Here is a 15,922-nt window from a genome sequence, read left to right on the forward strand (position 1 = left end):
GTGTGGACCGGGTCTGACTTGTCCCAGGCTATACAGCTCCTTGGGGCAGGACCAGGATTCAATTCCAGGTCTCCCGTCTCCAAGAGAAATGTTCTTGTTATGGGGCATGGACAAAACCCCTTCCAGTCCACACCCTGCCTGCTTGGAAACACCCAAAGGGAAAGAATTTACACAGGCAGGCCCTCAAGAGATGGTGCAGTCAGCTGCATCTGTGGGCCCCTGGATTTCTCAGTTTCGGAAGACACGGCAAGCTTCTGTTCACCAGCTGACCAGAAAGAACCTGCTGCACGATTTACCCCTTTACTCTCTAAGTAGAGATGAGAAATAAACAAGTGGAGAGAAATGTAAGAGAAATGATTTAACTTTATAAAATGTGATAATACAGCAAGATTTGATTGGTTTTTTTTTTCCTGGCAAGTAAAGTTTATAAAAACACCTGGAATAAAAATCAGAACTATAAACTAATAAAAATTAGATACCATACATTTCAAGGAAACAGAGTCATTTAGGAAGACAATGAAGAAAAACACAAAGAGTAGCCAAAGCAGCAGCAGCACGGGGAGAAGGCTGGTTCTGTGGTGACGATGAAACAGCGACGGACCCATGTGAGCCTGACCTTTGGCACCAGGCCGGGCTGAAGGGTGGGGGACAGAGAGGGAAGTGACCATGAGAGAGGCGGAAGAGCTTCCAGAAAGGGACATACCGAAGGCTCAGTGGTCAGCAACGGCCTCCCGCAAACAGGCCCACGGCCCCTTCTTCTTCCCAGACCTGCTGGCCACAGGGCAGTGATTCATGGCCAAATCCTATTGGATGGGCACCACAAGGCTGGCTTCTCCTCTGTCTATCTGTCCCCAACCTCCAGCTCTGCAGGTCCTGGTGCTCCCGTGGAGAGCTCAGTGGGGGAAAACTCATCGGAATGCCAAGCTAAGCTAGGACAGCTAACTTGCCAGGGAGACCCAAGGAAACCAGACGTAGAGGGCTACATACAAAACACTGTTTGGAATGTCTGCACCAGAGCCAAGGTAGAGTTGGGACAACCTTGGAGAGACAGGCTGGGAACTCCCGCCAACATCCCCCAGCCTTTCATTCTAGGGGGCTGGTCTTGAGGCTGGCCGCCCAGAAGACAATGGGGAATTCTTGACTACGTTCTGAGGTAGTCTAATCGCGACTTGCACGGGCAGCTGAGGATGGTCTCAAACAATGGGGGGAAGGCAGGCAGAAACGTTGCCACCGAGAGAAAAGGCTAACATATATAACAGAAGGAATTAAGCCACAAGTGGGCTCAGAGATGACCAGAGTGTGGCCTGGGGTCGGGGGTGGCCAGCAGCATGAACAGAGATGAGAGGATCCGGGGGCAGTGTTCCCGGGCCAGGGCAGTGGCAACTCTGAGGTGAGGGATGTCCCTGCTACTTACTGACCAGTGTCATGGTGATCATGAGCCAGAGAACCCGGGGGCCTCGGGGGGTGGATCCCAATGTTCCCTCCAGCTATGACTCCTCTCGCCTGAGCCTCTTTTAGGGGGACCCAGTACTGCTGGACTCGAACTTGGAAAACACTTAAGAGGCCCCTGCTCTGAGGGAGCAGTCAGACCCTGAGCCACCACAGAGAGAGAAATGACAAGAATGAAAAGCAAAGGCATTGTCAGACCCCTCCCGCCACTTCTTATGCTAATGTATATTCTTCTCCTCATCTGCCCCAGCACTTCGGATTCTAAGTCAGGATGGAACGTCCTGAAGGTTTAGGAAGCAGCAGCCGGGTGGACGTTACTACTTTCTCCACTTTGCACATTTCCGAAAACGCCTTCTGGGACGGAGCTCACCAAAGTCTTCCACTTCATTTTCGTAATCATCTTCTTGAACGACACCTGTTTAAAAAGCAAAAAAAACAGAAATGAAGTGCAGAATGGTGATCTTTTTCACTCTACTGCAACATATAACATCCTAGGAAAACCTGATGTCTCTGTAATCGTTGTTTTAAATTAAAGAAAAAAAAAAACCAGGCAGAGCCAAAGTAAACACCCTTCTCCAGAATGTTCTTTTACAGGCTAGTTCCTCTGGCCTTATTTTAGAGGCCCTTTAAATGAAAAACTTGTCAAACAAAGCCTAAAATCAACCTCAGCCTTGAGCTGGTATCCCAGTTATATTCTCCTGTTTGAAACAATCACAAAAGTCATAGTGCCAGAAGTGACTATAATCTAAAGATTTTTTATTGGCACAGACATTTCCAGTTTTCCCCAGCTCGGGGGTCTGGATTTTCCAGCAGCCTCTGGATTGTGAGGACTCACAGAAGGGCAATCTGGGGCAGGTGAGATACTGGGAGGAAGAAGAAATAAGGTCTCCCCAAGAGGGGGAGACTTTCTAGATCAAACAGAACTCGGCAAGATAAGGCTGACTGTCGGGAAAGAAACCCAACTCACTATACACCAGCCTTAAACCCTCTGAAGGAAGATGTATGCAAGTTTCCCCAATGATTTTATGTGTTTTGTTCACAAATTTGTTTTATATCCCCAAGCCCAGAACAGTACTGATACATTCTAGACACTCAATACATATTCATGGACTTACATGAATGGTTTGCACAGGCAAACATTTATCTAGGGATGGCTTTGCAACACTTTGCCCACCATGGGAGTAGTGACAGAGCATCACTGATAACAGCTCATGAGTGGCAAATGTTTTTGGAAAAGCAACTGGCACAAGCCCTGAATAACAGCCCTCACAGTCAGATGGGGGAACCCTGCCACTCTATCACTATTGACCTGAGTCACTGGGGGCGGTGACTGCTCACATCACAGGCGGCCCTACTTCAGACTGACCTGGGAGCCAGCAGAATCAAGGACCACAAGACCCAGAGCCTCACCCTGGGGTGAAGGACTCCTCACCTTCTTCCTTCAAGTGCAGCTCTGTTTTCCTCAGCCACTCCCGCGCATCCCTGACGGACAGGATCAGGACGCTGACCAGCCGAGCCATGACCTCCTCCGCTAGGGAACCAAAGAACGAGAGCTCTGAGTGAAAGGGCGGCTGTAGGGACCAGGACACTCAGTACTAGAGCCAAAGCCCCCAGCTCCTGGGAGCTCGTCTCTGCTTCCCCTGTGGAGAGGGGCAGCACAAGGCCACTGTCTGCCACCAGGAGCAGAAACCACAAGTAGATGCCAGCCTGATTACCAGTCCTGCCCGTCTGGAGACACTGCCAGTAGCAAGCCTTTCGAGGAAGCTTTTGTTCAAACAGTGATTATCTTAAACCAGAGTGTCTGAATTCTAGAATGATTTAAAAATATGCAATTTCACTGATTTTATACATAACTTCCACTCAGCATTGCTAAGATGTAGCTAATAAGGATGTCAGAGGAAATCTGATTCACAGACCACATAAGAATTCTTATTAAAAGCTCACACTGGGTATGGTGTGAGGACCCTCCTAAAAGGAAGAGATCAGCTACGTACCTCTAGATCTTAGTCAAGGGTTCAGCACATAGTAGGTGCTCAAGAAACAATCACTGAATGAATGAATCAGGGCACGTTTAAAGAGTTTCCTCAAGGGCTCTCCTGGTGGCGCAGTGGTTGAGAGTCTGCCTGCCGATGCAGGGGACACGGGTTCGTGCCCCGGTCCGGGGGGATCCCACATGCCGCGGAGCGGCTAGGCCCGTGAGCCATGCCACTGAGCCTGTGCGTCCAGAGCCTGTGCTCCGCAATGGGAGAGGCCACAACAGTGAGAGGCCCGTGTACCTCAAAAAAAAAAAGTTTCCTCAAGACTTGAAACATTCCCCCTCTATGCTCTACATAGAATTGGTTAGCAAACATTTTTCTTGTCTGTCGTGCCAGGGGAAACCATTCTGACCCAAGATGATGACACATTGTTAACTGTGGGAGGGGTGGTCCAAACAATGGGGCTTTGCTGTAATTGGAGAACGCATGGTCCTCACTTGTATTTCTGCTAATGCCAAGATTCCATCATCCCCAGGTCAGACATCACTACAAAGGACTGGAGTCGGACATGTGTTCTCAAAGCCCAGGTTCTGACACCATCTGCACCCCACTTCTGAGGGCCCTTACCACCAGCCCAGGCCTTCCGCCTGTAGAGATCCTCCACCATGTCCGAGACCTTCTTGATGTTCTCCTGGACCTTCCTCTGCAACACGTGGCTGTTCTCTTTGGAGCCCAGGTGGCTGCGGACCCACACATTCTGCTCCATGTCCTGCACCACCAGCTTGCCTTCATCAATAGCCGGGTCCACCTTCTTGTGGAAAAAGTCTGAGTACTTCTGGTAGGCTGCTTGCTGCCTCTGGTGGCTTTGCAGGCGGATGTGCTGCTCGTAAGACTCACTGCTCCTCTCCCGACCTTGCTCGTCTTCCAGCTCGGCCCCGGAAAGGGCCACAGCCTCAGGAGCCGCTCCCTCAAATGCCTGATCAGAGCCGAAATAGTTCTCGGGCCCACGGGTGAACTTCACCCCACACAGGTCACACTGGGTCCTGTCCACATCGGCCTTTTTGAAGCTCCCAGCCCCAGGTTCCCTGCCCCCCTCCCTGAAGTGCTCGGCCTGGGCCCCCACCCTCCTCCTCCAGCTGATGCACAGGGACACCACCAGGTACGCCCTCCGCAGCTTCCGCTGGATGGAGGCCTTCCGCTGCTTCTGCGACAGGATGGTGGCAAGGAGGTGGTCCCGGTCTTCCAAGGCCAGCTCCTCCATCTCGTCCTGACCTACCTCGCACTCGGGTTCGACAAAGTAGCCCATGGGGTCCTCAGAGAACAGGCGGCTCAGTCTGACCTCCTCGTGGTAGAGGCCTCGGACCGTGGTCCCTTTGGTGTGCCCGCTGTCCCACTGCCAGTGGCAGTCCATCAGGTACTCTTCATCCCGCTCCAAGAGCAGGTCCTGCAGCGCCTCCATCACAGACTTCACGTTGACCGCCGGCTGCACCCGCTTCACCACTCTGAGGAGCCTCTCGGGGACCCGGCCCGGGAAGTTCCTGCTCATCAGCTGCAGCTTGGCCTCGATCTCCTGGAAGTGGCTTGACAGAAGAGGCTTGCATGACGGCTGCAGCACCCCCTCGGTGTTCACAAGCATCACCAAGCACAGCACCAGGGTCCGCTCTGCCTCCCCAGACACCAGGTAGTCAATTTCACTGAAGGCATCGAGCAGCACATTGAAGTTCTCGTTCTCGCGGCCGCAGAGCACCTTGACGAGGTAGGACAGGTGGAACCGGAAATCCTGAATGGCTCTGGTCACGTCCTTGGGTCTGTATTCCTGAATGATGGCAAACACACCCCCAGGCTCCCGGTCCTTCTTGCTGAACAGGAACTCCCAGTAGTGCAACAGTGCGATGTAGCTCTTAGGGAGGCACAGGACAGCGTTCTTCCAGAGGCGGGCCAGGACCGCCCCGCAGTGGATGAACTGGAACTCCAGCAGGGCCACCGTGTTCCCAATGCTGGGGATGAGTGGCTCTTTGCATCTCTTGACAAGGACGTTCATGAAACGGAAAAAGCGCCTCTTGTAGTCTTCTGGGTTCCTGCACACGTAGAACTGGTGGATGGAATCCTCCAGCAGCCGGATGAAGCACAGGTGGGTCTTCTCCACGCTCTCATCATCCTTGTTGGGCGTCAGCATGCCAAATTTCCCTTCTATTCCTTTCATCCTGCTGCCTCTCCCCGTGCTCCTTTCCTCTTTTTCAGCCTGGAGGGCTTTGAGTTCCCGGTTGTACTGGTCCTCCTCCTGGTGGAGCAGCTTTTCAAGCTCATCAGGGTAGCTAGAAGAGAGAAGGAAAGCTTGCATGGCGCTCAGCCACAGGTCTGTGGACTCCCGGCGGCTTCGAGCCGTTTCGTTTTGAAATAGGACATGGATGTACTCTTTCAGGGCAGACCTGTAGGACCGGAAGGATCTGTAACGTGGTTTCAGGACTTCTTTGCATGCCATGGGGTTTTCTGACAATACTCTCTGATGGAAATGCTTAGGGAAGAGAACATTCAGCAGGGATTTGCAAAGGCCATATTTATCCGGAGACAAAATATCATCGATTTTTTCAAGTTCTTTAGCTAAGACTTTAGGGAATATTTTTTTGGCTTCCAAAAGCAATCCGCTGATCGCCACCAGGTGTATTTTTGTCTGAACCAAACACTTGGCCTCATGACGCCGCAAAGGCCTGTGGAAATCTTCACAGTGTCCATCCTCGCATTTTAAGCCCACGATAAACCTTGTGCAGACGCCCAGGTAGGTCTTCCCAAGCAGGTTCCGTGTGATCTGACACAGCCTGCTCAGAAGGTGTTTGTTTAAGGCTAATTTCACCTGGTCCGTCATTATCAAGAAATGCTCTTTCGTTTTCTTCTCTCTCAAGTTCAAATCCAGGTCAAAAATGATTCTTAATATGGGTCCGGGGTTGTTTTGAGCTATCTGGCAGTACTTGGCATCCACCTGCGAAATCCCAAAAAACTCAAAGCAAGACTTGACCATCTCCTTCTCGGCATTGTTGGTCACTCTTTTGAGGGCCCTGACCAGACTGAGAAGGACCTCCAGGCCCGCTGGAGCCAGGGCCAGGACATCCTCGGGCTGGGCCTCACAGCGGCTGGCGGCTTCGTAGAGCGCCTCCACTGCCCCTGCCGAGTGGTTGAGGGTATCAAACCTCAGGAAGGCGTCCTTGAGCTTTGGAAAGTCTCTCAGGATCACCCCCTGCAGGAAGTGGGCCTCGGCGATGCCGGACGCTTGATTGGTCTGATGGCAGAGGTCCAGGGCTTCTCTGAGGATGGCCTTGGTATGGTCGACATCAGAATCCCTGGCCACGTTGAGGCGGGCGGCCGCCAGCAGACATGAGGCCTGGAAGTCCTTGTCGGCGGTGAGCTTGGCAGCCTCTAAGAGGCAGCCATGTTGCTTCATCAGCAGGGCGGCCTCTTCCCTCCGACCTTCCCTGTTGAGCAGGTCGGCAGCCTCTGCAAGCCGCTTCCGAGACTTCAGGAACACCAGCTGGTCTTCCGTGTCAAGCTTCGAGAGCACAGCCATCATCTCCTTTATCTTATTCGTGCTCAGGTACTTGGCTGCAGCTTCCAGGTAAAACTGGCTGGCTGAATAGGAGAGCTTGGAAATGGGATGGGTCTTGGCCCTTAGCATTTCTTCATACCTGCAACGACAGACAGACAACACCAATGTCAACTCAGTATCACCCAACAGAAACTTTATAAAATGCAGCACAGAACAACTCAACATAAAATGACCACTTGTAGATAGGACCTGCAGAATAGGACCTAAAGTTATCCAGCATCTTTATCAAGGCTTCATTTTACACTGATAAAATTAATTCTTTATTCCTCAAAGGAACCAAGCAATAGTATGCTTAATTAATGAAATATAGTGGAGTTGCAGAAAAAGAAAAAAATACTAAAAAAAAAACCAAAAAAGAAACACACACACAAAAGAACAAACCCCTCCCAAAAGCCAAAAAAAGAATAAAAAACAAAAAAAGAAAAAATAAACAAAAAAGAAAAAAAAAGAAATATAGTGGAGTTGCAACCTAGGCAAGTAACAATTACGCTGGAAAGTCAATCTGTAAGGCAGAAATTATGCATAGCCAAAATCATCCTTGAAAAAAATCCCTTAAACTTGCATAAAAGCTTGCTAATCACTTTGGGTTCACAACCCTGTTGAGTCTGATACCTGATTAATGAGAAAGAGTGGAGATGGGGGCTGCAGACACACCAGCCATTACATCAATCTTCCTCTTATTAACCAACCTGTGACTTTTCTCTTCTGCCAGGAATGTAAGCGGTTGAGTTAGTGTGAGATGAATGAAGCCCCGAAGTCCCCAAAGTCAAGCTCCTCTTGACTCTGCTGATCAAAGTGAGTATACCCCACATACGAATTTTCAAGGCATTGGGCCAATCCAATGAAACATGCTTACTTTTGAACTCTCACAGGAGACAAAACACATTTCCTCACAACCAGAGAGGTGCCCAGGGACCTCCTGCTGCCCCAGGGTCATCCCACAAATATCAGATCCCTTCATATAACAGGCCCTCTGTGAAGGGGTGTAACTGAGGATTAGCCTCTCTTGTGAGCTTTGGCTGATGGAGTAGGGGGTATTTACAACCAGTTTAAAAATTTTTCGGGACCTCCCTGGTGGTCCAGTGGCTAAGACTCCATGCTTCCACTGCAGGGGGCCTGGATTCGATCCCTGGTCAGAGAACTAAGATTCCTCATGTCACGCGGCGTGGCCAAAGGAAAAAAAATTCTTAAACTAAGAAAATTTTCTTAGGTATTTTCTTTTCAAATCTAAAATGTCCTCATTACATTTTGAGTCAGGCCAGTTAGCCACTGAATTCTACATACAGTATGTAGACCATTCAAAAGACACTCAGAAAAATCAAGTGTGAGGCTCCAATTAATATTGACGACATTAGATCTCAACTCAACATATCATTAAAAAGAGTCAGTTGAATACCTCAGGAAAACTGATAAAGATAAACAAAATAATGATAGACCCTAAAAAAATATTTCTGGGGAAAATCTATGATTATTCAATGCTCTCCCGGAGAAGTGAGAACAGATTAAATAATTGAAAGTACAATAAAACCCTCTCAGGTGGTTTTGTCATATGGCCTCACAAGGGAATTGGCCTGGTTGATTACTCAGCGTACACAGCACCCAATCAATGTCACAGGGGGCACCCTGTTATGGATGACAGTTTGTGTCCCCTAAAATTCATATGTTGAAGCCCTAACCCTTAGTGTGGTTGTATTTGGAGATGAGGCCTCTAAGGGAGTAACTAAGGTTAAATGAGGTCATAAGGGTAGAGCCTTCATCTAATAGGATTAGTGTCCTTATAAGAACAGACACCAGGGAATTCCCTGGCGGTCCAGTGGTTAGGACTCTGTGCTTTCACTGCTGAGGCCCGGGTTCAATCCCTGGTCGGGGAACTAAGATCTCACAAGCCGTGCAATGTGGCCAAACAAGAAAAAAGAAAAGAAAAAACAAAAAAAGAAGAGACACCAGAGAGGGAGCTCTCTGTCGCCCACAATCTCTCTCTCCCTCCATGCTTAAACACCAGGGGAAGTCCATGTGAGGACATAGCAAGAAGGCAGCTGTCTGCAAGCCAGGAAGAGAGCTCCCACCAGTAATCCAATTGACTGGAGCCTTGATCGTGGACTTCTAACCTCCAAAACCATGAGAAAATAAATTTCTGTTGTTTAAGCCACCCGATCTATGGCATTTCATTACGGCAGCCTGAGCTGACTAATACATATACACTGTGTATATCTTCCACATAATGAAACCAAAGACCTGGATAAAGGAATATGCTCAATTACCAACCTTGGCACTAGACACCTTCTTTTCCATTTCCAAAAATAAAACTCAATTTCTTTATCTAGGTGTTGGTTACACAAGTGTATTTACTTTGTGAAAATTACGTGCTTTTTAATAATATATGATATACTTTAATAAATACTAACTTTAATATAAACTTCGAACACCTGGTCAATCATGTTCATTTTGTCACATGTATAATTTGGTAGAAAGCAAAGAAAATACAGAGCTAAGCCACAGCCTACTTTTCCAGGAGCTGTTGAGCAGAAATACAGAACAGCAGACTCTACAATTCTAGCTGTTACACTCCACCAGGAAGACCTCTGACAGGCATCAACCACATGCTGTTTCTAGATTCCTTGTCATCCATTAACCCCACCCATCTGCACTTCACCTCTGGAACATCAGTTAGGCTGAAGGCTCAAGGAGGCTCTACTGGGCCATGTATGAAACTTGTGTGTCCTACAACTGAGGGCATGTGTATATACATATCATATGTATCATACACATATGTATCAGGGCCTGGCTGCGCATCTGCCAGTAAATCATGATGAAGCAGAATCCTGACCGCCCACTAGTGCTCTGACCTCTATCCATCCACACATCAGTGAAATTGTCAACTCAGCAGGTAAAGGTGGAGAAGACAGAACTATCATTAAGCACGAAATTGCTGGGCACGTTATAGACACTCGTAACGCATCCTTCATCTTCTTCTGCCCCCCCTCCTCATGACACTGTATTCAAGGAGTTCTTGATTCAGCACGGAGGTCACCACGCAAGTGGAAGGAGGGTGACTTGGTCAAGTCGCTTCAGAAGAGCAAGACAACACCTACTCAAGGAGCAACAGGAGGGCAGGGCTTGGGGGGATGTGGGGGAGAAAGGAAGAGAATAAAACCACTTACTTTTCCACTGCCACAGCAGCTTCTTCAAAAAGTTCCTCTTGGCAGTACATTTTGAGGGCTAGATCAAATTCCTGAATCTGCTCAAAGCATCTGAAAGCATCTTTGTAGCACTGGCTTCGCTTATAGAAGGAGGCGGCATCTCTTATCTAGGACAGAGTAAAATTCTACTCAGAGTATTTATAATATAACTTTTCATCTTAAAAGTAAACCAACACCATGAATAATAAAGAGGACGTCTGCGATTTATTAGAATCTAGTGAAAAACACTAAAACATAGGTAATTTAGGAAAACTACTGCTTTATAGGGAGAAAAATAAAGTGAAATCCCAACCTCACACCATACACAGATGGAAGCTCCAGATGGGTTAAAGGTCTAAATGAGAAAGCTATTGGAGGAGAATGTATGAGAATATCTTTGTGACCTTGAGGTAAAGAAAGTCTTCAACAAAACTCAAAACACATGAACTTTGGGGGAGAAAGTGATGGATTTGATTACAGTTGACCCTTGAACAACACAGGTTTGACCTGCACGGGTCCACTTATGCAAGGATTTTTTTCAATAATGAATACTACAGTGTGATATGGTCTGCAGTTGGTTGAATCCCTGATATGAAACCAAGGATACAGAGGAACCTCGGATATGGAGGGACAACCGTAAGTTATATGTGGATTTTCAGCTGCACGAAGGGTCAGTGCCCCAATACCTGCACTGTTCAAGGGTCAGCTATACATCAAAACTGTTCAACAAAGAGCACATCAAATAAAGTTAACATAGAGAAGACAAACATTAACATCTAGCCCAGCACTGTCAGACAGAGCCTTCTGTGAAGATGGAAATGTTCTGTATCTATCTATCCAATATGGTAGCCACTAGCACCTGTGAACAGTGAGCACAGGAAATGTGTGGATAGTGTAACCGAGGAACTGTTATTTTTGATTTCATTTAGTTAATGTTAATATAAATTGCCACATGTGGCCGCTGGCTACTGTACTAGAGTGGACAGGTCTAGAACACAAAATGGATTCCTGCAAACACAAGAAAAAGACTTTCCAGAAAACTAGGCAAAGGGTATGAACTGGCAGTCTGCAGTGGGGGGAACTTAAATGACTAACAAATAAATGAAGATGCTCAACCTTGCTAATAACCAGAGAAATGTAAATTAACGCCACAGTGAAATACATCCATGAGGTCTGCAAAAATTAGAAAATCAGAACCCTCTGAACGTGGTCATGGATATGGGGCACAAGGACCCCTCATGCACGGAGTGGTACAGCTGCTCTGGAAAGCAAAGTGGCTTTCAACTTTCGCTTGGTGAAATTAAACACATGCACCCCCTGGGGTCAGCAAAACCACTCCTAGCAGTTCACAGCACTGGAAGGGGATGCGCTGTGTCATAATACTTGTGTGTGGCAGCTGGGAGTTGGTGGCGACTTGGATGTTCCCCATGAGGGAAATGGGTAAGTCAAACGCAGTGGATGTCCACTCTGGAATACGAACAGTGGTCAGACACCTGGCTGGGCCTTAACACCATAGCAGAGGGTGGAAAAAGTAGCAAACAGAACAAGACGCTATTTAGATAAGCTTAAAACAAATATGTACAGAGAATACAATACTATTTATTCTTCGGTTATGCACGTGGATGGGGACATATATTAACTGCATTGGAATGGCAGCCAATGAGAAGAGAATGGAAATGGCCATGAGGAGGAAGAGGATGAAGAATATAAAACGATGGTGGGTTTATGTGAACAGAAGAGTATCTTCCACTCCTCTTCCTCTCACGTTTCCTGCCCAGCTTATCAGTTAATCGCGTTGGCCTGGCTCTCCCAACATTTCCCAGACAGGACCCCTTCCTAGCCCCTCCACTACCATGGAGGCAATCCAAGCCGTAGCAACTCAGCCTAAGCCACTGTTCACCCCTCCTAACTGGCCTTTCCGCTTCTACTTTTGCTGCCTACAGAGCTCTCCACAGAGCATCCCAATAATTCGTTTCATGTCACCCCTCCAATCAAAACCTTCCACCGGCTCCCCCTCACCCCGGAACAAATCCAGTCCCTACCGTGGACCACAAGGTCCTACCTGATTTGTTCCTGCCACACTCTCTGGCTCATTTTACCAGTTCGACCCCACTCACTCTGCTTTGGCCAAACTGGCTTCCTTGCTGTTTTTCAAACTCGCCCATACGCTCCCACCTTGGGGGCTTTTATCTGCCATGTCCTCCGGAGGCAGTTGTTCTCGTGGTCTCCCTGCAGAAGTCAGCTCCCTGACCCCGCCTGCACCTAAAACAGCAACACTTGACACCCCCTCTCCCCTCCCCCAGCCCTCATCCCCGCTGACATCTTCTGTACTATTGGCTCAGTCACCTCTCTCCCACACTAGAAAGGAAAACTACAAAGGCAGAGGCCCCTGCTCTGCTGCCTGTTGGTTGCCACGCGCCCACAGTGCCTGGTACACCCTGCGGGGGGCAGCTGGGGGGCTACCTATTTGTTGAATATTTCATTTCCTAACTCGACTGGCTGCACCTGACATCCAAAGAGAAAACAGAATCAAAATGGAACAGAACAAAATGCATATGCCAGACTCTCTAATAAATCTCAGCTGGGTTTTATTTAACAAGACAAGCTACACGAAATGCCAAAATACGAACAAGATCCAGGTGTGAGGTTCTTCTATGTCCAGAGACCTCACAGACCAGGGAGCTACTAGACCCATCGCCCCACATCAATCAAACCCCATAACCATAACCCCTAGCCACTTTTACCTCTCCTTGACAAGGCTGACTACTCAGAAGAAAAGCCCCAGGGTGAACGCAGGCCCCCTTAGGTTCAAGCGTGCACCCAACTGGGTGGAGAGAGAGGAGGGCTGGCTCTAAGCAGGCCCCCCGCCCCCCCACCAACCAGGTGTCTGGGCTCCTGCTGCCCAGAGCAAGGGCCCTGAAAGGTTTCCAGGGAAACCAGTGTTGACCTCTGGAGAGGCAGGAAGCAGGCAAGGCAGAGGAATCCCTGAAAGGAAACCTTCTGCTCCCACAGCTGCTTCACAAACCCTTCTCCCCAGGGTCAGCACATATCCGGGGACTGTGAACAGGGAGGCGGTGTGGCCTAAGGATTTTGCAAAGGGTGGTCAACTTGAATCATGCTGGCTAGTTTGGTGGGATGACCACAAGAGGTCTGATGCTGTCTGAGGGTTGAATATCCTGCCAGGGAGGGGCCTGAGCAAAGAAAGGGACCAGACTCTTCCCCAGCTGGGGCTCAGAGCTACTGGAGTGTGCTGGCGAGAGAAGGCGGAAGGAGCTGGCACCGGTGGTCAACCCTGGGGACGTGAGGAAGGCCGGCAGCCTGTGTCTCCAGGACCAGGGCGGCCTCCATATCCTGAAGGCTCTGAAGTCCTGGAGAAGGGAACGCGGCCGGACATCTGGCCTGCTGGGCCCCACCCCGCTTTCAGAGGTGGAGCTCGGCGGGCCTCGGGGAGGCAAGGTGAGCAGACAAGGAAGGGGGCTCTGGCTCAGCCGGGATGGGCGCTGTCAGGCAAAGAGGGGAAAGCAACAGGTTCAGGCCTGTCCCCTGTCGCTGTCACTGCTTAGGGCCCAAGGGAGTGCCTTGGAGATGGAGGCCGGGGGACAAAGGAACATGGAGAGTTCAGAAACCATTTTAGTTCCTGGAATCTTATGACCCAAACTTCCTTCACACGCTGAAATCCCCATTCCACCCCCTTCTCCCACATGCTAACTAGTCACGTCCCATAATAAACATGGGGCAGGGAGGGCAGCCTTGGGATGACCTTATCTTCTCTGACACTGACTTGGGGCCACACTTCAAACCTCCCAGGAGGTCCCACCCCCAACCCAGCCCAATGCCCAGGGTGCTCCGAGGGTCCAGGAGTTCCTCCAGTTCACATACAGGCATGAACAGCCCCCTCCCTACTGGACGGACATAACACCTGACGCAGGAGGAAATGCAGCAGCTGCAGCCGGGAACCCTACAGCAGCACCCGTGGTGAGGACCAGATGGTTCCACGTCCAACCCACCACAAAGGATATGGTAAAAATGAACTGCTTTGTATTATTTACGATAGCCAAGATATGGAAGCAACCTAAGTGTCCATCAGCAGGGGAATGGATAAAGAAGATGTGGTACATATATACAATGGAATACTACTCAGCCATTTGCAGTAACATGGATGGAGAGTACTGTGCTAAGTGAAAAAAGTCAGACAGAGAAAGACAAATACAGTATGATATCACTTGTATGTGGAATCTCAAAAATACAACAAACTAGTGAACAAAACATAAAAGGAGGAGACTCACAGATTTAGAGAACAAACTAGTGGTTACCAGTGCGGGGGAGGGGCAAGACAGAAGTAGAGGATTAAGAGGTACAAAATATTAGGTAAAAAATAAGCTTCCGGCTTCCCTGGTGGTGCAGTGGTTGAGAGTCCGCCTGCCGATGTAGGGGACACGGGTTTGTGCCCCGGTCCGGGAAGATCCCACATGCCGCGGAGTGGCTAGGCCCGTGAGCCTGCGCGTCCAGAGCCTGTGCTCCGCAACGGGAGAGGCCACAACAGTGAGAGGCCCGTGTATCAAAAAAAAAAAAAAAAAAAAAAGCTTCAAGGATAGGCGCTTCCCTGGTGGCGCAGTGGTTAAGAGTCTGCCTGCCAATGCAGGGGACACGGGTTTGAGCCCTGGTCTGGGAGGATCCCATGTGCTGTGGAGCAAGTAAGCCTGTGCGCCACAACTACTGAGCTTGTGCTCTAGAGCCCTCGTGTCACAACTACTGAAGGCCAGGCGCCTAGAGCCTGTGCTCTGCAACAAGAGAAGCGACCACAATGAGAAGACTGCACACTGCAACAAAGAGTAGACCCCACTCACTGCAACTAGAGAAAGCCCACGGGCAGCAACAAAGACCTAATGCAGCCAAAAATAAATAAATTAAATAATAAATTTTTAAAAGTATATATATATATTAAAAAAGCTACAAGGATATATTGTACGACATGGGGAATATAGCCAATATTTTATAGTAACTATAAATGGAGGATAACCTTTAGAAATTGTGAACCACTGTATCATACACCTGTAACTTACATATTACTGTACATCAGCTATACTTCAATTTAAAAACTTAATTAAAATTTTAAAAATGAACTGCTTTATGTACAGCATTGTGACTGTAGTTAATAACAGTGTATCGTGTATTTGAAAGTTGCTAGGAAAGTAGATCTTTTAAAATTTTTATTTATTTTTGTTTTATTATTTTTTATCGAAGTATAGTTCACTTACAATATTATATTAGTTTCAGGTATACAACACAGTTATGTGATATTTTTATAGATTACATGCTATACAAAGTTATTATAAAATACTGGCTATATTCCCTGTGCTGTACATTACATCCTGTACTTATTTATTTTACACCTGGTAGTTTGTACCTCTTAATCCTCTTCACTTATTTTGCCCCTACCTCCACTCCTCTCTGGTAACCACTGGTTTGTTCTCTGTATCAGTGAGTCTGCTCCTGTTTTGTTATCTTTGTTCATTTGTTTTATTCTTTAGATTCCACATGTAAATGAAAATGATCTTAAATGTTCTTATCACAAGAAAAAAGATCATCACTATGTGTGGTGACGGACATTAACTAAACACTGCGGTGATCATTTTGCAATTTATGTATCATTATGCTGTACAACTAAAACCAATTTGATATTATATACATCAATTATATCTCAATAAAAAGAAGAAAAA

The 15,922-nt window shown here is 48.1% G+C and overlaps 1 protein-coding gene across 2 annotated transcripts in view; it reads right to left on the bottom strand.

Moving 5' to 3' along the window:
- Nucleotides 1-286: 286 nt before the first annotated feature.
- Nucleotides 287-15,922, bottom strand: part of TRANK1 (tetratricopeptide repeat and ankyrin repeat containing 1) — a 65,683-nt gene continuing 50,047 nt past the window's right edge. For both annotated transcript variants that reach the window (XM_032647450.1, XM_032647449.1), the window contains 4 exons: nt 10,185-10,330; nt 4,053-7,102; nt 2,882-2,980; nt 287-1,864 (listed from right to left, as the gene is read on the bottom strand). In XM_032647450.1, the coding sequence (XP_032503341.1) occupies nt 1,767-1,864; nt 2,882-2,980; nt 4,053-7,102; nt 10,185-10,330 (3,393 nt within the window). In that variant the 3' untranslated portion in view covers nt 287-1,766. The remainder of the gene's footprint in view (nt 1,865-2,881; nt 2,981-4,052; nt 7,103-10,184; nt 10,331-15,922) is intronic.

Source organism: Phocoena sinus, chromosome 11, assembly GCF_008692025.1.
Source record: "Phocoena sinus isolate mPhoSin1 chromosome 11, mPhoSin1.pri, whole genome shotgun sequence".
NCBI lineage: Eukaryota > Metazoa > Chordata > Mammalia > Artiodactyla > Phocoenidae > Phocoena > Phocoena sinus.